Below are 25,001 nucleotides of genomic sequence, written 5' to 3'. Positions count from 1 at the left end.
GCGTGTGAGTGGTGCCAGGTGTGCTCTGCCAGTGGGAGGCCATGAGAGGTATGACGTATGTCGTGCCAGAGTGTGTGTGAGCAGTTTTTGGTGAGAGAGGGTGAGAGAGGTGCTGTGCTGGGACGGAATGTGTGTGTGTGTGTGTATGTGTGTGTGTGTGTGCGCAAGGCGTGGCGTGGTGTGGCATGCGTGCATGGCAGGTATGAATCGCCATGCCATGGGTAACCCTCTGTTCTCTTTTCCTTTGCAGAAGACCGGCCACTCGCGGCGCTTTGGGCGCTTCACGCATGGTGCGTTGAGTTACCAGGACCCAACTCCCCCCACCACCCCAAGTGTGTTGGGATGGGGTCCACCACCATGCTACAAGGGGCAGCGAGCAGAGGCTGTGCAGGGCTGGATGGCCTCTTGCCAGCTACAAAATAGGGTCCCAGTCAACCAGAAGCTCACAGTGTCCCCTATGCATCTGGTCTGCTCCTGGCCCTGCAGCTCTACTTGTTCAGAGGCTGCCAGACGGTTGTGGCCAGGATTGGGAATCTGATTGGGAATCTGAATCTGCAGGCAGCAGCTGGTCATGTGCTGGGCTGCAGAGGGGCGACTTGGAGTGGGGGGAAGCAGTGTGGCCCCCTACATGCCCTAAGAGTGCAATGGAGAGGAGCAGTAGTGGGGCTGGGGGCATGTTCCTCACTGCAGGGATTGTTGCTGCAGCTTGTGAGGGCTTGGGCAGTGGCAAGGAGGAAAGTCAGTCCTTCCCTGGCAGCATGGCACTAGCTTTCCTGGAATGGGACATTAGGGTGATACTGAAATGGCCTTGCCACATCCTGCCCGGTGGGGGGCAGCTCTTAGTGATGCCCTGCCCTGAGAATTTTGGCTTTATCAACTACAGGTGTGCTGTGGAGCTGTATTGTACAGCACTTGAACTGGTGGGGCAGAGGATGGACTCGTACATGCCAGGGAGAGGCTGTGTGCACATGGACATGTGTCCGTGTGCTCCAGCATCCCTAGGAACACCAGGCTGGGGCACAGACTGGGGAGGGTCAGCTGCAGGCTGAGATGCGCTGCAGAGCACAGAAGGATGTGTGGATACTGCAGCGGTGAGGCTAGCATCTCCAAGGATAGGGCTGGCTGTCCTGCTGGGCAGGATGTGGCTGTGGCACGGGGAGGGAGTGGTGCTGTGTAGTGCACAGGTGGGATGGTGTGTGCAAAGAGAGGGTCTGTGTGCACCACTGGAGTGGTGTGCAGTGAATGTGGTGCAGAGTGGAGACATGGTGGGGAAGTGCTGGGGACAAGGGACCCCCCTGCTGCCCCCCGCGTCTCCGCAGGCCGGGCCGATAACCGGGTGTTGATGTCTCTCTCTCTCTTGCTGCCCCTATGGAAGCGAAGTTTTCCGCTCCTGCAGGAAACAAAGCTACGGTAGGAATACCCCTTCCTAGTGCCATCTCTGTCCCCAGAGTGGACCCTGTGCCCCAGCCTGCCACTCTGCTCTGTCACTTCCACTGTCCCCTTGCCCTGCTTTTTTGTCCCTGTGCTGCCTCTGCCAGCTGCGTCCCCACTGCTGGCACTGCCTCCTTTCCTCCCATCATCTAACACTGTTCCTGCCTCCCCTTGCCCTGCCGGACTTTCCCACTCCTAGTCCTGCTTTCCCCTACTGGCAGCTTGTCCCTGCAGGTTGCAGTCATGCCTCCTGCCCTGGAGCTGCCTGGGCACTGCTCTCCTGCTCCTGGAGCCGATGGGTCTGCAACAGGCAGTACCAGTGTGGTCTGCTGTCTCTCTGTACTCTCATTCTCTACTCTCCCCTCACACCCTAGACTCGGAGACAGGTGAGGATGAATCCAGCGACCCCCAGGTGACACAGCGCAGTGATCTCCAGGATGAGACGGCCTTCAGCACCCCCACGGGTGAGCAGGGACACCTGGCTGGCACTGAGCCCTGACACTGGCCGCTGGCCAAGACTCCCCACAAGGCCTCTGCTGGCCAGGCTTTGGGGATGTCCGTGAAGAGGGAGCTGTGATCCACCCACACGAAGGGGAGAGGGCTTGAGGCAGCAGGGTGCTGCTCAGGACATGCTGGTACACCCCATGGTGGTTTCAGCCCTCTCTGAGCAGGGTACTGAGCTTGTCCCTGCAGGCAACCAGTCTCGGCTCATCCCTCTTCTCTCAGGTGGGTCTGACACCCTCGTGGACGCCTCCATGAACACAACGCCGACCTCGGTGCTGGCCCTGTCACAGGCAGAGGAGCGCTCCAGCTGGTCAGGCAGCCAGCAGACTGTGGTGGAGAAGGAGACGGATGCCAGCCTCTCTGCACGGGGACCCTACCTCCGTCCCGCTGCCTGGCCGCAGCCGCAGGGAACCCCAAGGCAAGCAAACACGCCGGCCCCCCGTGGCGCCGAGGTCCGGCACCTGGGCGTGGAGCCACTGGTGCGGGCATCACGGGCTAATCTGGTGGGCACAAGCTGGGGGTCAGAGGATAGCCTTTCGGTGGCCAGCGACCCGTACGGCAGCGCCTTCAGCCTGTACCGAGGACGGGCGCTCTCACTCCATGTGTAAGTAGCCAGGGGAAGCACACGGAGGGGACATCGTGCTGGGGCCATCTCCTTCCAACCCCTGCAGCCATCTCCTTCCCTCCACCCGGGCTTTCTTTGCCTTCACCTTCCCAGATGAGGAGTGGGGACTCTGAGCAGTAGGCAGCCTGGTCTCAGTGAGAAGGTGGGAGCAATGCAGCCTGGGGGTGATGTAGAGTGGGGTCCCTTTCTGCTGTGGCCAGGTTGAGGCTGGGGGTATCCCCTGTGCCACTGCTTGAGCTGCAGTACCCCACCCGCAGGTTATGCCATGGGTATTTTCCCGTTCCACCCCACCATGGTGCTCTGTGCTGCCAACAGTGTGGAGAACTGGAGGTGCACAGTAGCCTGGGACACACACTGGCAAGTGTCTGCCCATGGTACACGGGTGGCAGCAGGGTCCAGGGACATGCTGCCTCTCCAGATCCTGCTGATGTGCTCAGAGTCCCCGTCCCTCCCTGCTACCTTTGGTTCCCATACCTGCAGGCCTGCTCCTTTGACTTCCATCTTGCTCTTTTTTTTGTTTAAGGCTGCTTGTTCCACCAGAACCTCATCTCCACCTTATGATTTCCACTCTGCGTTTGCAGAGCCCCTCTGGGGGCAGTAATATAGGAAGATGTGCCCAGAACACCACGTGCACGGGCAGGGCTTGCAGCCTTGGGGACCCCCTCTGGCCAGGCTTCACTGCCTCAGCACACCAGGACACCCCAGCAAACTGAGGCACCCCCCGCCAGCCCCTGGTCCTGTCTGCATCATGGCCCAGGGGAGGGGACTCACTGGGTGTCTCAGCATGACCCTGCTGCTCCACATGAGTACCCCTGGGCAAGGGGTCCCAGCAGCCCAGGACTCTCACCTAACCCAGCCAGCTTCCAATGATCTTGGGGTGACCAGATGCCCTTGCTGGGACCCCTTGAATCTCCCCTGTCACAAGGCTGCCTTGACTATTTGACCCTCTTGCTCTGCCCCATTGGGCACTGTGGTGCAGGCTAGAAGGTGGGATGCAGCCAGTCGGGTACAAGGGTGGTCTCTAAGCCATGCTCCTCTGTCTCTGTCCTTGCAGCAGCATCCCCCAGGGAGGCTACCGGAGAGATGACCTCCACAAAGGCCCTGTCTCTCCAAAGCCTGGTGCAGAGCCCCCGAGATCCCCCGCTGCCCTGCCGCTGACTGCCAAGCCACCCATCATCCGCTCACCATCTCCTCGTGCTGGCACATGCCTGCAGCCGCCTACTGCCCATGGCCCTGGCGTCCCCTCCTTCACACCCGTGACCCCTCGCAAGAAGTCCTCAGTGCCGGTAGAGTACCAGGACATCGTTCCTGAGGAGTACGAGGAGAAGATCAAGAAGCCCAAGTCCTCTGGGTACTCACAGGGCAGCACACAAGAGTCCCGCCCTCAGACACCCATGAGTGACACCTCTGGCCGCATCTCTGTCCGGGCGTCCCCCAAGCTGGTGCGTGCTGGCTCCAGGATCTTTGAGAGGCTGCAGTACTTCGAGGAGCGGCAGAGGAGCCTGGAGCACGACAGTCCCTTTCCCACGCGCTCCAACCTGCCGCTGCGCAAGACGCGCTCCTTCGACCAGCCTGGCACTGGCTTGCGCCGTGCCAGCACTCCTGGTGGCTCGCGGGAGGACCTGCGGGAAGGCGGCCGCTGGGAGCCGGGCAGCACGGCAGCGTGCCGGCGTTTGGCCTTCCGGCAGAAAGCCGCATCCTTTGACGAGCGGGGCAAGTTTGCCAACCGTGTCTATGCCATCGAGCACAAATTTGCAGAGGAGCTGACCCGCATCAAGCGGACAGTCTCCAAGCAGCAGCTGCGGCGCTCCCAGGAGCTGTGCAAAGCCGGGTTACCCCCGGCACCCTCACCCCCAACGACCAGTGAGCCCCCTGCACCCCGTGCCCCCCGCAGCTCTTCCTCTCAGGGCACCGGCGGACGGAAGGCACTGCCACCCAAGACCTGCCCGCCAGCAGAGAGCACACACGTCATCCAGCACCTGGCACTTTCCAGCGTGGTGTTGGTGGGACCTGATGGGGAGCCGCTGCCAGGGGGGCAGCGTGGGAAGAGAGCCCCAGTGGGGGGGGGTGGGGTGGCTGGACAGCCCAGCTCAGTGGAGGATGCAGCTGCCAGGAAGGGTCTGCAGCAAGAAGGCACTGGGGAAGTGAAGAAGAAGGAGCAGTGGCCATTGGCACAAGCCACCCCGCAGGGAAGGGTGGCCCTCTCGCAGGCAGGTCCCGCTGAAGGCAGCCCGTACCCAGACGGAGGCCCTGCCCGTGGCCCTGGGGCACTGAACGAAGCTCTGGCTGCCCGACTGGCTGTGCCCCACGGACTATACCGGCGGCCGGAGACGCCCACCGAAGTCCGGTTCCTGCCTTGGGCAAAGCCAGGGATGGAGCAGGAAGCTCGTCTGGAGCGAAGCTGGGCAGGACATGGTGTGGGCAGGGAGGTGGAGAGAAGGCAGATGAAAGTGTCAGAGAAGAAGGAGAGTGGTCGGATGGCTCAAGAAGGCAGGAGCACACGGAGCAAGGGGAAGGGACGCCGAGCCAGGCCCACCTCTCCAGAGCTAGGTAGGGGCATGGCTTTCTGCCCTCCTGCAGGCACAGAGCTGGCCTGGCCACCCCCTTGGTGGGTTGGGGAACTTCCAGCCTGCCCCTGGGAGACATAGGGAGCCCAGCGGTGGAGTGGAGGGACACCACTCTGGTGGCTGGGGTAGTTGGCACCAAGCAGTGCCATAAGACAGACCAGCCTGACTGCCAGTTTGCTGGGCCTTGAGGTTACAACACTTGCTATCTTCTCCGCAGCTCTTGCGTGGCACAGGAAAGATACAGTGTGCTGACTTGTGGCATAGAGCCCTGGTCTGGGGCACAGGGCTCCCACTGCAACTTGTCCTGTCTGGGCCATACTCGGTGGTCCAGGCAAGGCACACAACCCAAGCTTCCCCAGGGGAAGGTGTCTTGGCTGGGGGAGACATGTCCTGCCCATCCCAGCATGTAGCAGTTAGACCAGACTATACCTGGGCTGGGAACATCTTCTAGGCTCTGCCCTAGCCAGAGAAGTGCCAGGCCCACATATCTGAGGCTCCTGGCACAGCCCCAGGACTTCTGTCCATGTGCTGGGGCCATGAGAGGGGAGGGAGCTGGCAGGTGCTTGCTGATATATTGGGGTGCAGCAGCCAGCATCCCGCAAGGAATAGGGCAAGTTCAGGGCAGGGGGTGCAGCAGGCTAAACAACCTTCCTTCTTCCACACCCCACTGTCACCTCATCTCTTATGCCCTATGGGGACGTACAACAAGCTGTGTGCTTCCTGCCCCACGGTCCCCTGTCTTGTCCCTACTGCCTGCTCTGTGCCATGGTGGATCCTGATGTGGTCTTTTTGTCCACTGCATGGCCTGAGTACCTGCTAATGGCCCAGCGAGGCTGTGATTGACCAGTGGGTTGGGAGACCTATGCTCTGCCTGCATGCAGCCCCGCATGGCACAGGACCCACTCGCATCACCCTGCTGACAGCCACGGGGCCCATCTTTTCCTGTGCAGAGTCTTCAGATGACTCCTATGTCTCAGCGGGTGAAGACCCCCTGGAAGCCCCCATCTTTGAGATCCCCATCCAGGACATGGCAGTGGTCGTGGGGGCAGAGGTGCTGCTCAAGTGCATTGTCACGGCCAACCCCCAGCCAGAAGGTGAGCCACACTGGGGCTGGGTGTCAGGGGCACGAGTGTGGCAGAGGGGAGTCCCTGCATGTCCGTGTCCCAGCTCCACGGTGTGAATGGGACACCCGACGCTGAGCTGGGTGTCTCAGGGGAGGTGATGTGCCCACCCCTTCAGCCCTTCCTCCCCTCAGACTGGAGTGACATGCTTGGGCACTGCCTGCCAGGACAGGGTGCAGAGGACAGGGTGTCTGCTGGCCCCCAGTGCTGGGCTGGGCTGTTGGGAAAGTGGGAGACGGGCTACTGAGCCCTGCGCGGGCAGGGACGGATGATGCAACCTGATCTAGTGGGTGGCGTCCCTGCCGATGGCGGGGGAGGTTTGCTGGAACTAGATGATCATCAGGGTGCCTTACAGTCCAAACCATTCTATAATTCACTGATGCTCTGCGCTGCTGTTGGGACAGCTCAGGTGCTTTCCCGCGGCCAGAAGCTTCCGGGCACGCTGTATCCAGGACGTGCGCGGGGGCAGCTGGGCATCCAGGGCCGGTGCCAGTTGCCAAAGCCAGGCAGAAGCCAAGCCGCTTTAACTGCGTCTTCCAGCCTCCACTGGAGGGCAGGAGGATGTCACGAAGCAGATAGGGACCAGGCACGGTCTCTCCGTCAGAGGGCCGTGGGATCCCGGGGCTGGTTCCCAGGGCAAATGGGTCCTCAGGGCAGGCAAACGAGTGCCTGGCCTCCGCGGGAACCTGCGCAGACCCCGGGAAAGCTCGGACTCTCCTGCCCACGCGTGACCCCCGTCTCTGCCGGCAGTGTCCTGGAGGAAGGACGGGGTCCCGCTGCGGAGCAGCACGACGCGCCCCATCAAGGCGGAGGGCGAGCGCCACACGCTGTTGGTGCGTAGTGCCCGGGTGGCCGACGCCGGGCTGTACACTGTCACCGCCGCCAACGAGGTGGGGGCCACCTGCTGCAGTGCCATCCTCAGCGTGCGGCCCGGTGAGTGCCGCGGCCGGCGGATGGAGGGAGGCCGGGAGGGAAGGAGGGAGGCAAGGAGTGAGGCAGACAGGGAGGGAGCGAGGGCTGGCGCCGCGGTAGGCGGGCTGCCAGCTCTGCGCTGCTGTCACTGGGAAGAAACCGGCTTCCTTACCCTACAAGGCTCTGTCTGAACCGAAGCAGCTGACGTGCTCCCGGCAGCCATGGAAGGATCCTACCGTGGGGGGAGCGGGGTCAGGCTGTGAGCATCTGCTGGTGCCCAGCAAGCAGCCCAGTGTCCGGCCCCTGTGTCCCGCTAGACATGGGGGTACACCACCCTGCCCTACAACCTGCAGACCATATGGGTACATGGGTCTGCCCTCACCCTGCAAACCATATATAGGTGCTCCTACCTCCAGCATGTGAACCGTGAGGATATCCCAAGCTGCTCCCCAACCTGCAAATTGTGGGTATATCCCCGCGCTCCACTCTGCTAGCCGCGGGGAGACCCCCGCCCCCACAAACTATTAGCTGTGGGGATACCCTGCCTCCCCACCAAGCTGCTAGCCGGGGAGAACCCCACCAGACCCCCACCCCACTGGCCATGGGAATACCCAGCCCGCTGCACCCCAAAGCCCTCCCCATTCCAAGAGAGTGTCTCTGAGCGGCAGGCAGAGGCTCAGAGCTGCCCCGAGGGCTGGAAGCATCCAAAATTTCCCCGCTCCGTGGTTAGGCGGGACTGTACACCCAGGGGCAGCCGCGGCCGGGCGGGGCCGGCCGGGCACAGCGGTGGGGTGCCGGGAAGGGCCCCGGCAGACCCCGGCCCGCCGCGGGCCCTCCCCCGCGCTGCTGGCCCAGCCCCGGGGGCCGGCCGGCGCTGGAGCGGGGAGGGCTCAGCGGGCCGGCGGCGCTGCGAGCTGGAGGCGCCCAGCCCCGACGGCGGTTCGGCGGTGTGGCGGGGGTCGGCTCGCGGGGCTGCCGTGGCCCCGGTGAGTGCGGGGTGCTTCGGGGGCGGTGGGGGTGCGGACAGGGGGAGGTCGGGCTCAGGCTCCCAGCTCTCCGCTGGAAGCTGCCCGTGGGCATGACGGAAGCGCGGGCATGAATTGACAGCTCTTGCCCAGTACCGGGCAGGCCGCCCGCCTCCCCTGGTGCAGGGCAGGGAGCTTGAGAGCGCTCCGGCGTCCGGACTGAAGGGGCCGGCACCCCCGTGGTGGCGACTGGGCTCTGTCAGTCCCCCGTGCCGCTCGCCGCTCCCCATCCCGTCCCCGCCGGCCCCTGTACCCCGCACCCCGCGAGTCCCCCAGTCCGGCCCCCGATGGCGCGGACCGGCGGGCGGGCGGGCTGCAGGGGGGAGCGCAGCTGCCAATGTCACCTTCAGCCGTGCCGGCCCGGGCAGGGACAGCCATCCCGGGAATCCGGGCGGCTTAAGGATGGGAGCGCGGGCTGCTGCGTAAGAGCCACTTGAGCCCTGCTGTCGCCTTGCGGAATATCGCGTCCCCTTATCATCCCGCGGCGTGCAGCTCACCCCCTCCCCCGGCGCGGCCACGCACCCTTTCGCTGCCGGCCATTGCCGAGCCGGGATGTGCCGTGGAGTGGGTGTCCACCCCTGTAATGCAGGGTAGTGGAAAGGGGTGCCCTAACCCGCCTGCCCCGCTCCGGTTGCTGCCAGCTCCTTATCCAGCCTCTTCTGTGCTAGCACCCGCTGTGGAGCGGCATGGGAACTTGCCCCCCGCCATCGGCCAGGCCAGTCCCATCACATCGGACGAGGAGTACCTGAGCCCCCTGGAAGAGTTCCCCGAGTCTGGCACCCCCCAGCACCGACCGGCCATGAAGTTGCAGCCAAGAGCCGAGCATGGGGCTGCCCGCGGCTCCCCAGAGACCACCTTCAAGGCTTCACCCAGCTTTGAGGTGAGATAATGAATCCCCCAGGACCTGGTGGAGGGGTACAGTGCCCTGTGACTGCGGTGCTGTGGTCCTCGGTGCTGGGAGATGCTGGGTCAGGTCCTCCTACCCCGTGATCTGATGTGGGGTCCCCCCAGCACCTGGGTAGGCTACACCCCACCAACTTCCTTGGTACTCCTGTTGTGATAGGGAACAGACACACCTGGGTGCAGTGATGGGGATGCATGGTCCTGTGTGCAGATGGTGCTTGCTATTCTCTGACCCCTCTTTCCCCAGGTATCCTTGTCGGACCAGTCGGTGCTGGAGGGGCAGGATGTTAGCATGACCGTTCGCGTCCGTGGGGAGCCCAAGCCCATCATTTACTGGTGAGTCCTGCTGCTCTCTGGGGTCACAGCTGGGCAGAAAAGGAGGGGACAGGCACAGTGACTTCTTCATTTGGCGATGGTTAGCATGGAGCTCTCATCCTGAGCAGGGAGTGTTGGAGAAGGGTTTTTTTGGGGACAGCCAGGCTGGGTGTGCAGGTATGACCATGATGTTCTGCCTCTGTCTGGAGCAGGCTGAGAAACAGGCAGCCAGTGAAGTATGGCCGCCGGCACCATGTGGAGGAGGCAGAGGGAGTGCGGGGGCTCTTCACGCTGCACATCCTGGCAGCGGAGCACACTGACACTGGCTTCTACACCTGCAAGGCCGTCAACGAGTATGGCACCAAGCAGTGCGAGGCCAAGCTGGAGGTCAGAGGTAAAATTCCCTGAGGATGTCACCCAAGAACCTGAGAGGCCAGCTGGCTCTAGTGTCCTGCATGAGCTGTGGGGAAGGGGCCACTGCAGACCCCTCCTTGGTGGTGCAACATAAGAAGGGGACAAGCCAGCCCACCCTGTGGTGGCACAGGTGGAAAGTGGAGCTCTGTACCTGGGGCTGTCCACAGAGGCTGGCCCTGCGGCAGAAGGCAGGCTGCCTTGCTGTCTCATCCAGATGTGCAGCCCTGAGTCCCACCTGTGGCCTGCTGTTCCAGAGCCCGACTGATCTGACCCAGACCCAAGTGCTTCTCACACCCCAGCTTTACCCCACGTCCCCGCCCCCCCACACACGCCCACTTATGGCGTGAGGTGCTGCCCCTGGCTGACCAAGGAGAGCTTTTGGCCTTGGGGGCTCTGTAGGAAACATGTCCTCATGCCCTGCAACTTTTTCCCTCCTTGCCCCAGGCTGCCTGCAAGCTCTGTGCCAGGCACAGGGCAACTTGCAGGGGTCCCTCTCTGCCCATTTCCAGCGATGTCCCATATGCATGGGACTTCACTGTCCAGTCCCCTTTCCTTGCTATTGCTCCCCAGCCCTGCTGTGGTCCTCCTAGGACCCCAAAGTATGTGTGCAGTTTAGAGGGGTAAAGGGGAGTTGGGACTGATATCTAGGCTCTGCCTGGTATCCCCAAGGCCAGGGAGGGGGCCTGTGGGGATGACTGATGCTGCCTCCCTCCTCTTCCCCTTTGCTGTGTGTGCCCTGCTCCCCCCAGCCCTCCCTGCTGATGGCTGCCTGAGCCCCCCTGAGCTGTGGCGATCCCACCCGGGCCTTGGCTGCACTGCTTGTACACTGCCGGGATTACGCTCCCAGCCTACAGCAAAGCGCAGCGGCATGGGGGTGGGAGCGGAAGCCATCCCAGTGTCCCACGACTGGCAGGAGCTGGGCTGCAGGGGCGATGGCCTAACCCCAGGCCCTCTTGGGGAGCTCAGCAGATGGCTCCGTGCCTTGTTGCTCATTTGCACCCCTCGTGCCGGTGCTGGCATGTGTGTCCGTGCCGGTCCCGTGGCTTCTGCACTAACCCTTCTGCTTGCTGACTGCGGTTTTTGTCTGTACGCAGGGGGAGTACGATAAGGGGGTGCATCTCTCAGAGCCGCGGCTGCAGGGCTCTTAGTTGGACACCTCTTAGGCAGTGGATCTCACCTTGTGTTATTACCTCCTTCTCCATCTGCCGCCTCGTCCTGGATGCACCGCGGGGACGCGCGGGCCCTCGACTGCGGGCAGGGGCTCGCCATGTGGCTGGGGCAGGCATAACTGAGGCGGGGTGGGGGAAGCAGCAGGGGAGCAGCAGGCACCCCCTCAGCCGGGCCAGGGTGCCCAGATGATGCTGTCGTGTCTCTTGCTCCATCCGTTTGTCCCTGTCTCCGTGTTCTGCTGCCTCTCTCTTGCTGCCCAGGGAAAGGGAGCGGGAAACTGAGCTCACGGTTGCCTGCCGTGCGGCCAGGGCTGTAGGGGAGGGGCTGCAGTGCGGTGGCAGCTCTGTGACAGTCACCTTGGAGCACGGGAGACAGGGGACCCCAGGGACCCCACAGGGGAACACCCTGCGTGAGGTGCAGGGGGGAGGGAGAACATTGGCCCCTTTGGCCTCATGGTGGCCACTCAGGTGCCAGCTTGGCCACCAAGTCCCTTGTAGCCCCAGGGCTTGGATCCCTCAGGAGCATCCCCTGGCTGTGGGTCTCTTCTCCCCAGGGAGGGGTCTTGATGGGGGGGATGGGCTGCGAGGCCATGACCCTTTTTTTTTGTAGCTCTAATAAAATCTGTTTGGTAAAGCGCTGTGTGGTGTGTTCCTGGCACGGACACCTCCCCTCACCCCCAGCCCCCTCCCTGGCTCAGCTCTGCTTTCCACATCTCACCTCCCATCCCACCCTTCCCTGCTGCACTCCCTGCCCGCTGCACCAGGTCCCCTCCCTGCATGAACCACTGCCCTGCATGTACTCCCACTCCATCCCTGCTACCTCTCATGGTTGCTTTTCAGTTGCTGAGATGCGTCTCTCTCTTTCTTTCTCTCTCTCCCCCCTCCCTGGGCAGCTCGCCCTGAGTGCCAGTCCCTGGCCATCGTGGTTCCCCTGCAGGACTTGGTGGTCGGGGCGGGGGAGATGGCGGTCTTTGAGTGCATGGTGGCCGGCCCGCCAGACATGGACGTAGACTGGCTGTCCCGGGGCCGGCTGCTCCAGCCTGCCCTGCTCAAATGCAAGATGCATTTTGATGGGCGCAAGTGCAAGCTGCTGCTCACCTCTGTGCATGAAGACGACAGCGGAATCTACACCTGCAAGCTCAGCACTGCCAAAGGTAAGAGGTGGGCATGCAGCTCCCCCAGGGGGTGGTTCTCACTCAGGGCTTGGCCCTAGGGGGGTGGATAGACCCCCCTACTCTGGGCTCAGGATTCTTGTCCCCAGGGATGTAGCTGTGAGTGCTGGAGGTGAGGTACAAGGAGATGGGGGGATAGGGAGTGGTTGGTGCCCCAGGCACTGGGTAGATTTCTCAGGGAAACCTGGTGTGCATCAGTTCTTGGGCTTCAGCACCTTGAGCCCTGCAGCTCTGTCCCACCCCACTCCACTCAGCTCCTCTGCCAGCATGCATGCGGCTCCCTGAAACATGGGAAGATGCATTTGCTCCATGGCTGCATTAGGTGGATGCAGGCCTGGAGTCTAGCTGTCCCTGTCTCCTGGCTTCAGAGCTTCTGGGCGCCCTATTCCTGTACTGATGTGTCTCTGTTGGCTTGGGAGGTGGTGGGGAGTCAGGGCTTCCCGACCTCTCCCACCAAACCATCACTGGCAGCAGCTCAGCAAGAGTTGCATGGGCCTCTGTCCCATGGCTCTGACACACCTGTGCCTGTGCATGCTGCCCACAGCTCTGTCCCATGCAGAGTCTACTCTCCTGGCCACCTAGGTAGCAGGGCTGGGGGGGGGTTGCAGGGAGAAGCAGCATTCCCTGCATCCTGTGATTGGTGCCTGTGCAATCCTCCATGAAAGAGGCTGTATGCCTGTGTGGCTTTGAAGGTAGCAGCACTTTGGGGCTCAGGGAGGTGAGGATGTGCCTGAGAATGGTGTTGCCCATCCTTACCCAGGGTGGGTGACAACACCGTCATGGCAAAATGGGCCCTGCTGGAAATCCCCTCACCTGGAGCATTGAGCGTGCTTGTGTCCCCATGCTGCTCCTTGGATGCTACATGTGCTGGCACTACCTGCTTAGGCATCGATGCCCTGTCCCCAAGGGGATAGGCCAGCTGTCATCTCCTGCCCTATGGGGAGGGCAGGGCATCCTCCCACCTCAGCTTGCTGCTGGCGCCTGTACTGCTTTGCAGAGAGGAAAGAGGTGCCTGCTGCCCTCAGAGCCCCAGCCTTGGGACTGGGGACCTTGCACATATTTGTACCCCCCTGCCCTGCACAGGGACAGAGCCTAGAACCCCACACACCTGGGCTCAGCCTGCACCATGTACAGGGTGTGCTCACCTGCAGCCACACTGGTTGCTGGGTTGCAGCCGGGAGGGGTCACAGGCTGCCTCCTGACCTGCACAGGTGTGTGCTGTGGGGGCTCACTAGTGCCTGCTCTCCTCACAGATGAGCTGACCTGCAGCGCCCGGCTGACGGTGCAGCCCTCTGTGCAGCCGCTCTTCACCCGCAAGTTGGAGGATGTGGATGTGGTGGAAGGGCGGACAGCGCGTTTTGTCTGCATGATCAGTGGGACTCCTCCTCCGATGGTTTCCTGGACTCACTTTGGTAACCCCCAAGCTCAGAGAGCTTGCCAAGGGCCCTACAAGGAGACCTCTCCTCATCTCCTTGGGGGCGGCACCCAAAGGCAGCACTTGGCTGGGACTGCAGGCAATGCTGCTGCTGATGCTGGTGCGTGTGTCTGCACAGGCCTGCCAGTGCAGGAGGGGGAGAACGTGCGGATTCAGCAGGATGGAGGGCTGCACTCACTTGTCATCGTGCACGTGGGCAGTGAAGATGAAGGGCAGTACAAGGCAACTGCCAGGAACACCCATGGCCATGTGGAGTGCTCCGCTGAGCTCTATGTGGAGGAGCCAAGGCCATCTGCAGCCTCCCAGATGTAAGAGTTGGATGGTCACTGGAATCTGCTTCCCCCTGCTTGCTCCCCTCTGGGACCTGGTATACAACAGGCTTATGCAAAGCCTAGGGCTGGGGCTGAGCTGGGGGCACTGCACCATGCTCCCATCATAAGCATGTCTGGACTCTTGCAGCTCTAAGCTGGAGAAGATGCCATCCATCCCGGAGGAGCCAGAGCAGGTGGAGACAGAGGCAGAGTGCTTCACCATGCCTGATTTCCTGAAGCCACTGCACAACCTGGACGTGGTGGAGTCGAAGGAGGCCATGCTGGAGTGCCAGGTGGCCGGGATGCCCTACCCCTCCATCACCTGGTACCACAATGGCTCCCGAATTGACAGCACTGATGACCGCAAGATGATGCAATGTAGGACTCCTCGTTGCCTTCCACACCCCCTGGGGTCCCTCTACATGGGGTGGGAGAAGAGGGAACACCCTTGGAGGAAGCATCACCCCCCAGACCTTTACACCCCATGAGGCAGGAAGGGGAGCTCTGTGCTACTTAGCTGGTGGGGTCTTACCTGTGTCCCCCTGTTCTCCACCAGATAAAGACATCCATCGTCTGGTATTCACGGCTGTCAGCCACGCACATGCTGGTGTCTACAAAAGTGTCATCGCCAACAAAGTGGGGAAAGCCACATGCTATGCGCATCTCTATGTCACCGGTAAGTAGCAGCAGACACCACTTGGGATGTGTGGCCACTCACAGCCACCCTGCCAGGCTGTGCCCCAGGACTGTCACAAGGTCCTAGGGGAATAGGATCACAGGGCAGTTTAGGATGGAGGGGACCTCAGGAGGTCTCTAATCCAAACTACAAGTGGGGCCAGCAGTGCAGTGCTTATCTTGTGCGGTCAAGATCCATCCCTGGACCACTAGGTCCTGCATGGACCAGTGCCAGTCCCACAGGGCCTCGCAGGCTGAGCCCCTACCAGGAAACCAGAAAGAATTGCTGGCCTCATCCACCCCCTCAGTCAGTATCTCCCAGAGCGTGAGGCAGATGCCCGGATAAGCTGAGGCAGTGGCTATGCTTATATCCCTGCCCACCTCCCCATGCAGATGTGGTGCCAACCCCCCCAGACGGGCCCCCCACTGTGGCCTCAGTGACCGGCAGAGCCATCACGCTGACATGGAACAAGCCCAAGTGGCTGGATGCTGCCATAGGTAAGGGGGCAGGGTATGGGCAGGGGAATGGCAGGGGGCGGGCAATGCCATGATGGGGCACATGGGGTGGCTCCATGCCAGGGGCTCCGCACTGACCCTCTCCCCTTGCAGACCCCAACTCGGTGACCTATGTGGTGCAAATGCAAGTGCTGGGCACAATGCAGTGGGTGGTGCTGGTGACCGGTGTGCAGGACACCACCTACACAGTGCACAGGCTGACCAAGGGTGCCCAGTACCTCTTCCGTGTCATCACTGCCACTCCCAAGACCAACAGCAAGCCTTCCCCACCTGTGGGGCCCGTGCAGCTCCTGGACCGGGGTGAGAAGGGCAGTGGGGAGGGAGTGGGTAGCTGGGGTAGAGGTCTCTGTCCCTTGTTGGCTGGTAAGCTGCCCAGGGCTGGGTGGCATGGAGTGAGCAGGGGTTGGTGAAAATGCATTTGGCAGGTCCCTATCTGGAGGAGGCCCCAGTCATCCTGGACAAGCCAGATGTGGTGTATGTGGTAGAAGGTCAGCCAGCCTCCATCACCATCACCATCAACCATGTGGAGGCCACTGTCACCTGGAAGAGGTAGGACATGACGCTGTGTCTTGTTGCCTGCCCCCTGCCTAACATCACCCCACAAGATGCATATAGAAGGACTTCCACCTCTCTATGCAGCCCACTGTGTATGTGTATGTGAGGCTTCTTCCCTGGGGCTGGTCTGGGTCTGCACACAAGGATGATGTCCAGGGCTCCAAAGAGTTGTGGGGGTGATTTGTGGTGTGCTATCTGTGGGGTATTAAGGGGCAAGAGCCATTGAGGAGGCAGAGCTAGTAATGGGATGTGAGCGCTTTGTGGGGGCTGCGGGGTGGGAACTGAGGCTGACTGTGAGTAAGGAGCTGGTCACGGGGCTGTGGGGCAGGATCTATCAATGGGGCAGGGGATGTGAGTGCTTTGTGGGGGCTGCGGGGTGGGAACTGGGGCTGACTGTGAGTAAGGAGCTGGTCACGGGGCTGTGGGGCGGGATCTATCAATGGGGCAGTGGGTCTGCCTGTGTAGCTGTGATGTGACAGCTGGTGTGCCTGCAGGGGTGGGCAGGTTCTGGGGGAACTGGAGGGCACGTGTGAGATGATGATGCCAGACGACGACCAGCACTGCCTGCGGCTGCTGCGTGTGGGCCAGGGAGCTGGGGGGCTGCTGGCCTGTGAGGTGAGCAACCGCCACGGCACTGCCCACTGCACCCTCCGCCTCCGCCTCGCAGGTAGGTGCTCCTGCCCCCTGCACTGGGGGGCCGTGCCCCTCTGCTGGGGTGTGGCATCACCCTATGGTGCTCCAAGCCCATATGCTGGGGGAGGAGGGGGCGGGTGCATTTCCTTGGAGGGGGGCACTGCCCTATGGTGCCCCATGCCCATGTGCCATGTGGGCATTGCCCCCATAGCATGACACTGCTCCACAGTGCTTCACACTCATATGTTGTGGGGATGCTGTGCAATGGGGTGGCAATCATGGGGTTGAAAAACCATGAACCATGCATTGGCACTGCTGCCTGGTTCCCCGTACCTATGTCTGGCCTGGGCAGAGGTGTCCCGTGTGTCCCATGACTGTGCACATGGGGAGGCAGTGCCTCATGGTGTCCCTTTGAAATACGCCATGGGTGGCACTGCTGCAGGGTGTCCTATCCCTGAGTATAATTGTGAGGCATTGCACCCAGTTCCCTATAGCCAAGAACCATAGGGGACACCTCCACAATGCCCCACAGTACCCCATTTCCATATGTAATGTGAGATGCATTACCACAGTGCCCCTTGCAGTGCCTCACAGCTGTACACTCCATGCCAGTGGCAGGGGGCTGACACTGCCCCATGGTGCCCCATGCCCCATCTCTTGGCAGAGGCACCGCGTTTTGAGTCCATCATGGAGGACATCGATGCCCAAGAAGGGGAGACACCACGATTCGCTGTGGTGGTGGAGGGGAAACCGCTGCCAGACATCATGTGGTACAAGGTGGGCTGGAAGCCCCCAATCCCTTCCTGAACCATATTCCCACCAGACCCACCACACTTCACTGCCTCACCTGCGTTGATGCACTGGTGATCAAGGATGTGTCCCCTGCCCTACCCATGGGGAAAGGGTGGTGGGAGTTGATCAGGGATGGGATAGGACGCCCCCAATGCCTCTGCCACCCCCAGGACGGGGAGCTGCTGGAGGAGAGCAGCCACCTGAGCTTCGTATATGAGGACAATGAGTGCTCACTGGTGGTGCTGGGTGCTGCTGAGCCTGACAGTGGCGTCTACACCTGCACAGCCAAGAACCTGGCTGGGGAGGTCTCCTGCAAAGCAGAGCTGGTGGTCCGGGCAGGTATGGCTGACTGGCTCCCCAGCCCCTGAGGGTAAAGACTGGGTGTCTGGCCAGCCCCTTGCCAGTGCCTTTTCTTCTCCCAGCCCAGCCCACTGCTGATACTACCATGGAGGAGGATGCACTGCACAAGGCACGACGCCTGACCGACTACTATGATGTGCATGAGGAGATTGGGAGGTAGGTGGCCACTGGCATAATGGGGCATCCTGGGCACTGCAGGGAGTGGGGTACTGGAACCAGGCTGCACTCTGGGGCTCTAACATAGGGGACTAAGCTCCATTATATGCCAGATCCTGGTGTGCTGGGGCTCCTCTCAGCTGTCAGTGGATGCTCCTGTGCCAGCTTAGGGTGGGGACCTGGCATGGTCAGAAAAAGGCCAGGCTTGGAGTCTCTGTGACCAGTGGATGGTAACAGAGAGCCGCTGAGACTGCAAGCACCTCCCTGCAGAGTGGGTGCCTGTGCCAGCTGCTCAGGGAAGGGGGAGGTCTCCTACTCATGCACCTTCTTATCCTCTCTTACCCCTACTGCTGAATTGCAGGGGGGCTTTCTCCTATCTGCGGAGGGTGACAGAGAAGAGCACCCGGCTGGACTTCGCCGCCAAGTTCATCCCTGGGAGGACCAAGGCCAAGCAGTCAGCACGGCGGGAGCTGCACATTCTCTCTCAGCTGGACCACGAGCGCATAGTCTTCTTCCACGATGCCTTTGAGAAGAAGAATGCCATCATCATGGTCATGGAGCTGTATCCTCTGGGCACTGCTCCATGGGTGCACAGCACAAGGGAGGAGGGGAGGCTTTTGGGGGGAACAGGTGGGCAGAGTGGGTGCAGAGGAGCTGGGTGTGGAGCACAATGGAGTATGGAATTTCTATGCTCCTTGACTGGGGCCCAGTTGCTCTGAAGAAGAGCTGCTGGACAGGATGGCGAGGAAGCCCTCAGTGTGTGAGTCGGAGGTGAGCGAACACTGTGGGAGCAAAGTGATGTTGAAGGGAGGGATCCTGGGAACAGTGGGGTCTGTCCCAGCCTAGAGATGTGCAGTGCTCATTGTATCAGGCTACTAAGGGGGCCACAGCCCACATTCTCTTCTGCACAGGGCCTGTGTGTGGCTGACTCATGCTCGGGCTGCCCACTCTCATCACTCCATCTCTTGCAGGTCCGGTCATACATGCGGCAGGTCCTGGAAGGGATCTGCTACCTGCACCAGCACAGTGTCCTGCACCTGGACATCAAAGTGAGTGTGGGTCTTTACAGACTCCTCCTCCTGCCTGGTGCCTCCAGTGAAGGGCTCCTGGTGCACTGGGTGGGGAGTAGTCCTGCTGACAGGGAATATTTGTTCCCCGGGGAAAGCCTCTGCCTCCTGCCAAGCTCCCCTCTGCTCTGCACTGTCCTGTAGCCAGAAAACCTCCTGATGGCAGATTTGAGCAGCGAACAGATCCGGATCTGTGACTTCGGCAATGCACAGGAGCTGACGTCTGAGGAGCCACAGTACTGCAAGTATGGCACCCCTGAGTTCGTGGGCCCTGAGATTGTCAACCAGACCCCTGTCTCCAGCGTCACTGACATCTGGTAAGGGTGGTCCTTGGGTGGTTGGTGGGCTCCCTGCTATGCCAGGAGAGACTGGGCACCCTAGAGGGCTTGTGATGTGCAGTAACTGTGCTCTCCTCTCTGCAGGCCTGTGGGGGTTATTGCATACCTCTGGTAAGTGCCCTGGTGTGTCTTCACAGGAGGGACACCCTTTCCACACCCTCACCAGTTCCAGAGCTGAGGCTGTGACCATACACATGACTCTTTACAGACTCAGCCTCCTTCCCAGCTGCTCCTACCTCTGCCCTCCTCATGGCACCAGGACTGAGGTCTGAGGTCCTGTCCTCAGTCTCCTGTACTTGCCATGCTGTTTCCCGTGTCCCCATGACCCCAGAGATGGGGTCTGGGTTCCTGTCCTCAGTTCTCTATATTTGCCATGCTGTTTTTCATGGCCCCATGGCCCAGTGACAGTGTCTCCTCCTTGGCAGCCTGACAGGGATCTCCCCCTTTGTGGGGGAGAATGACAAGACAACGCTGATGAACATCCGCAACTACAATGTGGCCTTTGAGGAGAGGATGTTCCAGGGGCTCACCCGGGAAGCCAAGGGCTTCGTCATCAAAGTGCTGGTCAATGACAAGCTGTGAGTACTGGAGGGTCCCCTTCCCCATCCCCTGCCCCTTCAGCATGAGCTTTGTGCTCAAGGGAGTGTGGGGACGCCCATGCATTGGGGTGCCCAAGGGCAAGGCTGGCTGCAATACTCTCCTGGGGTGCACCATGGGCAGCCAGACACTCCTGCCCCTTTTCCCCTGGCCAAAGCCCCTAAGCCTGGGTGGTTCTTACCCAATGGTGTCGGTTCACAGGAGACCCAATGCAGAACAGACCCTGGAGCATCCCTGGTTCAAGGTGAGCCTGGGCTCAGACCGAAAGCCAAGAGGCCACGGGGTTCCCTGAGCCTGCTGAAGGCTCCAAGGGACACCATTATTCCCTCACCCCACAGACACTGGCCAAGGGGAAGGTCATCAGCACTGACCACCTCAAGCTCTTCATCTCCCGTCGGAAATGGCAGGTGAAGGCAGGGGCTGGGGAGGGAGGAGGCAGGTGGGATAGTGTCTTGGGCAGCATGGGTGCATTAATGTGTAATGGAAAGATGATGCCATGCCACACACCTGGGCCTGATCCAGCCTTCTCTGCTGGCTGCAGCGCTCACAGATCAGCTACAAGTGCAACATGGTGCTGCGGCCAATCCCAGAGCTGCTGGAGGACACGTCCAACCACCTTTCTATTGCTGTGCCCCGGCATCTCAAGGAGTCACCAGCACTGTCATCCTCCTCAGACTCAGATGACCTGGATGAGCTGCCCTTCATCCCCATGCCACACCAGGTGGAGTTCTCTGGCTCCCGCATGTCACTCAATGAGATCCCCACAGATGATGAAACCATTGGGACATTCGAGGGGCTGCAGCCAGAGGGGGATACCTCCGCCATGGACTGGCAGAACCAGGGCACAGGAAAGCCTGGGGTGGCCCTGGGGAAGCGGCCAAGGGGTGCTGGGCCACGGCGACCATGTGCAGAGATGGAGGCTCCTGGCTCCTCTGATGAGGAAGCCCCTGAAGCCCAGAAGCGGCCAGAGTATCCTCGCAAAGCCATGAGGAAGGGTTCCAGCCTGGAGTCCCCAGGGAGTGCCCGTCGGGCAGAGCTGAAGAGGGGCAGCTCTGCTGACAGTGCCCTGCTGCTTCAACAGCTCCCAGGGACTGAGGAGGGGGCTGAGGCATCCCGGGACCCCCGCCGGGCCCTGGCCAAGGCAGCCTCTATGGAGCTGCCAAGGCGGAAGGTGGTATGGGGGGAGGATGACCACGCCCAGCGCCTGGAGCTGATGCGCCAGCGGCTGCTGCGGGGCAGCTCTGGGGACAGTAAGGTCAGTGGCCTGCGGGGTCCCCTCCTGGAGACCCTGGGGGTCAGCCCTGACAAGAAAGTCTCAAGGTCAGCCCGGCTGGAGGCACCAGTAGTGCCACGGCTGGTGCGGGCAGCCTCCAGTGAAGCCACCTCACCGCGTCTCCCCCCCACTGAGTGCCGGCTGCAGAAGAGCAGCTCCTTCAGCCATGGGGACGCTGAGCCTGTCGTCCGGCACAGACGTTCCGGTGCACCTCTGGAGATCCCAGTGGCCTGCCTGGAGACCCAACGGCTCAAGGAGTCCCCCTCTCTCTCTGCCCTCTCTGATGCTCGGCCCACAGTGCCACCAGACACCCCAAGCACACCAACACCCCCTCCAGCAGAGATCACTGCTCCTCAGACTCCCCATGCAAAGCCTGCCTCAGGGAGGAGACGCATCTCTGAGGAACATGGCCCACCTGGGGCCAGCAAGGCTGCTACCATCACAGGGAAGAAACCCACGGACAAGGGACAGGAAGAGAAGATACCCACCAAGGCTGCTGGAGCCAGTGGGGAGGGGGCTGCCAGGACAGGAGCTCTCACCCCACCCAAGCCCACAACCCCTGTTCCCCAAACCCACATAAAGTCTTCCTATGCCAAGATGATGCAAGCCATGGGAGCCATGCAAGGCGGGGAGCCAGCCACCGAGAAGCCGCCACCAACCACCAGTGAGCCCCCACCAAACATCAGGGAGACCCCACCGGCCAGCCCTGCAAAGCCCCCTACACCAGCACCAGCATCAAAGAGGGAGGTGAAGCCCACTGGCTCCTCCAGCTCCCTGGTCATCCAGGACATTGATTCGGAGGAGGTCTTTGAGGCCAAATTCAAGCGGGGCCGCGAATCATCCCTCACCCGGGGACTGAAGCTCCTCACCCGCTCCCGCTCCGAGGACCGGCACCTGGCCGGCCCCCCAGTATCTGATGAGGGCATCTACCGTCCTACACCGGCCGGCGTGCCCCTGGAGCTGCGCAGGGACCGGCCCACCGGGCTGGCAGCCAAGTCCAAGTCGGTGCAGGACCTGCATGAAGTGGAGAAGGATGGGGGCTTCTTCCGGAGGATGTCCATACTCCTCAAGCGGACCCCGCCTGCTGAGAGGAAGAAGAGCATGGGCGAGGACAGAGGCAGTGAGACCCCATCTGGTGGGCGCCGCTTCTCCTGGAGCATGGCTCTGGCCAGCTCCAGGGAGCGGAGGGACTCAGAGAGCCTTAAGTCAGAGCCAGGTGGTGGTGGGGAAAGCGAGTCACCGGCGGTGGCTGTGCGGAGGAAAATCAGTGCCACAATGGAGCGGGTCTCGGCACGGCTACGCAGCGTGTCGGACGAACGACCGGAGGGCGAGGGACCCCGAGAACTTCGCCGCACCAGCTCCGAGGGTGAGACCTTGCGACCAGGGCCCGCCCCCGCCCCCTCTGCTGAGTCCCTGCGCTCCGAGGCCAGCACAGGCTCCTCTGCCTCTGCCAAAGGTGAGCGACGAGAGGGGATCCTGCAGAGAACTGCTGCTGGCAACCCCATGGCCCAGTCGCTGTGGGCATGGCAGGGGTAGCCGCCATGGCCTGGCCCCGTTCTCACCTGCCCCGGGTGCCCGCAGGTGGGAGTGACAGTCAGAAGAGGTCCCGCTGGGAGCGCTGGGGGCTCTCCCGGGGAAAGAAGGAGAAAATGGCCTCACAGCCCAGCATCCCTGCCAGCCTTCTGCGGGAGGAGGCACTCGCCGCCCGCCGGCCACATACACCCAGTGAATCGGGTAGGTGCAGCCCCAGGATGGGATGGTGGGTGTGTATCCCCATCCCAGCCTAACCCTAACTCTGCTTTCCAGACTTCCCCCCTGTTTTCCACATCAAGCTGAAGGACCAGGTGCTGCTGGAGGGTGAGGCGCTGACCCTCTGCTGCCTTCCTGCTGGCAGCCCAACCCCACGGATCCTCTGGATGAAAGGTGGGGGGTTGCCTATACTGCCTCAGTGGGTGGGCTCTGACAGGGCACCATATCATCCCTCTCCTCTTTCCCCCCGCTACAGACAAGAGATCCCTTCAGCCAGACAGTGGGCTGAATGTTGTCTCCTGCAAAGACGGACGTCAGATGCTCACCATTGCCAAGGTCTCCAGGAAGGATGCAGGGCTGTACGAGTGTGCAGCTGCCAACATCCTGGGCACAGCCATCAGCTCCTGCACACTGGCTGTGGCACGTAAGGAGGCTGGGGGGACCTCAGGAAGGGCATGAGTCAGGCACATGGCAGGGGACCAGCTGGTGCAGGTCACTTGAGTACTGCTCTCCACATCTGCAAGAGACTGGGGCTTTTGAAAGAGGACAGGCTGGTTTTGCATGAGCATTTCCAGCATCTCTGAACCCATGCGTTGTTAAACCAAGACAGTTATGCAGTCTCACTGCAGCAGCTCTGCTCTGCCCCTGGCTGGACACCCAGCCCACCCTGTCTGTACCCTTGCAGGGCTCCCTGGGCGGCCAGGCACCCCGGAGATCCCCCAGAAGTACAAGAACACGGTGCTTGTGCTGTGGAAGCCCGCTGAGAGCAAAGCCCCCTGCACCTACACACTGGAGCGCAGACTGGATGGTATGTGGTGCTGCCTCCCATCCCCTGGGAGCCGCAGCCAGGAATATGGGCTCACAGAGGGGACAAAAGCCAGGAAAAAAGCACTCAGTGTCCTGGCTGTCCCCTGTGGCTTGGCAGAATCAAGGACGGGGGACAGTAGGCTGCCCCTGTCCCTGGTCGGCCCTTGCCTTACTTTACTTCTGCTTCGGCAGGGGAGCATGAGTGGAAGATTGTCAGTACTGGTATCACTGACTGCTACTTCAACGTGACTGAGCTTCCTCCCGGGAGCACTGCCAAGTTTCGTGTGGCCTGTGTCAACAAGGCTGGGCAGGGACCCTACAGCAACCCCTCAGTAAAGGTGCATCTTGAGGCAGCAGGTGAGCAAGCCCTGTCCTGTGGGTTTGGGGTGGCCATGGTGTCACCTGTGGGCTCTGGGGTGCTTTGGGGATCCTTGAGTCCCACAGCATCTGCCCCCCAGGGCTTTGGGAAATGAGATGTGACTTACAGTCCACTCCTAGCTTACCCCCACCTGGCTCACACCTCCATTTTCTCCCTGCAGATGCCCGAGCTGCCCCAGCCAAGGATGTTGCTGTCCCCATTCCCGAGAAGGTGGCTTCCAGCTGGTCAACCCAGACACCAAAGGAGCAGCTGGAGCCGGTGGCCGCAGGGCCCCCTCCCACCACACCGCCACGAAAGCACAGGGGAGTGGTACAGAAGGCAGCTGGAGCAGAACAGGAGGGTGCCCCCACAGGGGTCCTTCCACTCCCTGCACCCCATGAAGAGGGCATGCCACTGGATCCTGAGCTTCCACCCAACATCACTGTCTATGTGCCCCCTGAGCTGATGTTCACCCCCCCTCGGACTGTTGCCTCTCCTCATACAGACACCCCCACTCAGGGCTCCCTGGCACCCCCCACGGACACTTCCCCCCAACCCCAGCCTCTGTCTCCTTCCAAGTCCCCCACCATTTCACCAATGTCAACCACACCCAGCTCAGCCCCCACATCATCTCCTACCCCCAACACCACACCTGCGCGGAAGATGCCTCCCTACATGGTAACGTCCTTCATCTCCATGCCCCCCACATCACCCCCTGTGCTGGAGTCCACCACCACTCCCGCATCCTCCAAGGAGCCCCCAGCTGCTGGTGGGGTCCCAGGGGCAAAAGACAGCACAGCACTGCGGCAGGGTGTCCCCCAGAAGCCATATACCTTTTTAGACGAGAAAGCAAGGTGAGTAGCAGTGGGACAAGATGCTCTGCCAGGGGTGTTCTTACAGCACCCCATGGCAGGGGTGCTGAATCCTGCCCTATGCCGCAGAGGCCGTTTCGGGGTGATCCGACAGTGCAAGGAGAATGCCACAGGGAAGCACTTCATGGCCAAGATTGTGCCCTATGAGGCAGAGCGGAAGCAGAGTGTGCTGCAGGAGTACGAGATCCTCAAGGCACTGCACCATGAGCGCATCATGGCCCTGCATGAGGCATACATCACGCCCCGCTACCTGGTGCTCATCTGTGAGAACTGTGCTGGCAAGGAGATCCTCTACAGCATCGTGGACAGGTAAAGGACAGAGGGCCACCAGGGACAGTTGCTGATGTGG

The 25,001-nt window shown here is 61.5% G+C and overlaps 1 protein-coding gene across 4 annotated transcripts in view; it reads left to right on the top strand.

Moving 5' to 3' along the window:
- Positions 1 to 25,001, top strand: part of SPEG (striated muscle enriched protein kinase) — a 39,060-nt gene that overhangs the window by 11,221 nt on the left and 2,838 nt on the right. The window contains exons 2-39 of one of the 4 annotated variants that reach the window (XM_066190102.1): positions 251 to 290; positions 1,376 to 1,410; positions 1,806 to 1,895; positions 2,158 to 2,539; positions 3,615 to 5,110; positions 6,078 to 6,221; positions 6,999 to 7,181; positions 8,854 to 9,065; positions 9,336 to 9,424; positions 9,616 to 9,797; positions 11,880 to 12,140; positions 13,412 to 13,570; positions 13,712 to 13,901; positions 14,053 to 14,282; positions 14,461 to 14,580; positions 14,973 to 15,077; positions 15,189 to 15,395; positions 15,521 to 15,644; positions 16,145 to 16,317; positions 16,948 to 17,060; positions 17,246 to 17,414; positions 17,498 to 17,591; positions 17,953 to 18,153; positions 18,302 to 18,362; positions 18,563 to 18,640; positions 18,803 to 18,975; positions 19,081 to 19,107; positions 19,422 to 19,574; positions 19,795 to 19,837; positions 19,932 to 20,000; positions 20,135 to 22,322; positions 22,448 to 22,600; positions 22,673 to 22,789; positions 22,872 to 23,039; positions 23,301 to 23,423; positions 23,615 to 23,779; positions 23,962 to 24,634; positions 24,722 to 24,961. In XM_066190102.1, the coding sequence (XP_066046199.1) occupies positions 2,187 to 2,539; positions 3,615 to 5,110; positions 6,078 to 6,221; positions 6,999 to 7,181; positions 8,854 to 9,065; positions 9,336 to 9,424; positions 9,616 to 9,797; positions 11,880 to 12,140; positions 13,412 to 13,570; positions 13,712 to 13,901; positions 14,053 to 14,282; positions 14,461 to 14,580; positions 14,973 to 15,077; positions 15,189 to 15,395; positions 15,521 to 15,644; positions 16,145 to 16,317; positions 16,948 to 17,060; positions 17,246 to 17,414; positions 17,498 to 17,591; positions 17,953 to 18,153; positions 18,302 to 18,362; positions 18,563 to 18,640; positions 18,803 to 18,975; positions 19,081 to 19,107; positions 19,422 to 19,574; positions 19,795 to 19,837; positions 19,932 to 20,000; positions 20,135 to 22,322; positions 22,448 to 22,600; positions 22,673 to 22,789; positions 22,872 to 23,039; positions 23,301 to 23,423; positions 23,615 to 23,779; positions 23,962 to 24,634; positions 24,722 to 24,961 (9,236 nt within the window). In that variant the 5' untranslated portion in view covers positions 251 to 290; positions 1,376 to 1,410; positions 1,806 to 1,895; positions 2,158 to 2,186. Of the gene's footprint in view, positions 1 to 250; positions 1,896 to 2,157; positions 2,540 to 3,614; positions 5,111 to 6,077; positions 6,222 to 6,998; positions 7,182 to 8,853; positions 9,066 to 9,335; positions 9,425 to 9,615; positions 9,798 to 11,879; positions 12,141 to 13,411; positions 13,571 to 13,711; positions 13,902 to 14,052; positions 14,283 to 14,460; positions 14,581 to 14,972; positions 15,078 to 15,188; positions 15,396 to 15,520; positions 15,645 to 16,144; positions 16,318 to 16,947; positions 17,061 to 17,245; positions 17,415 to 17,497; positions 17,592 to 17,952; positions 18,154 to 18,301; positions 18,363 to 18,562; positions 18,641 to 18,802; positions 18,976 to 19,080; positions 19,108 to 19,421; positions 19,575 to 19,794; positions 19,838 to 19,931; positions 20,001 to 20,134; positions 22,323 to 22,447; positions 22,601 to 22,672; positions 22,790 to 22,871; positions 23,040 to 23,300; positions 23,424 to 23,614; positions 23,780 to 23,961; positions 24,635 to 24,721; positions 24,962 to 25,001 lie in introns of all 4 variants that reach the window. The other 3 variants (XM_066190100.1, XM_066190099.1, XM_066190101.1) reach the window with 3 other exon arrangements.

The sequence above is a fragment of the Chamaea fasciata genome, unplaced genomic scaffold (genome assembly GCF_029207755.1).
Source record: "Chamaea fasciata isolate MVZ Bird 193981 ecotype frontalis unplaced genomic scaffold, bChaFas1.0.hap1 SCAF_8, whole genome shotgun sequence".
NCBI lineage: Eukaryota > Metazoa > Chordata > Aves > Passeriformes > Sylviidae > Chamaea > Chamaea fasciata.
Note: the sequence above shows the minus strand (reverse complement) of the source record. Positions and strands in the feature narration are given on the sequence as shown.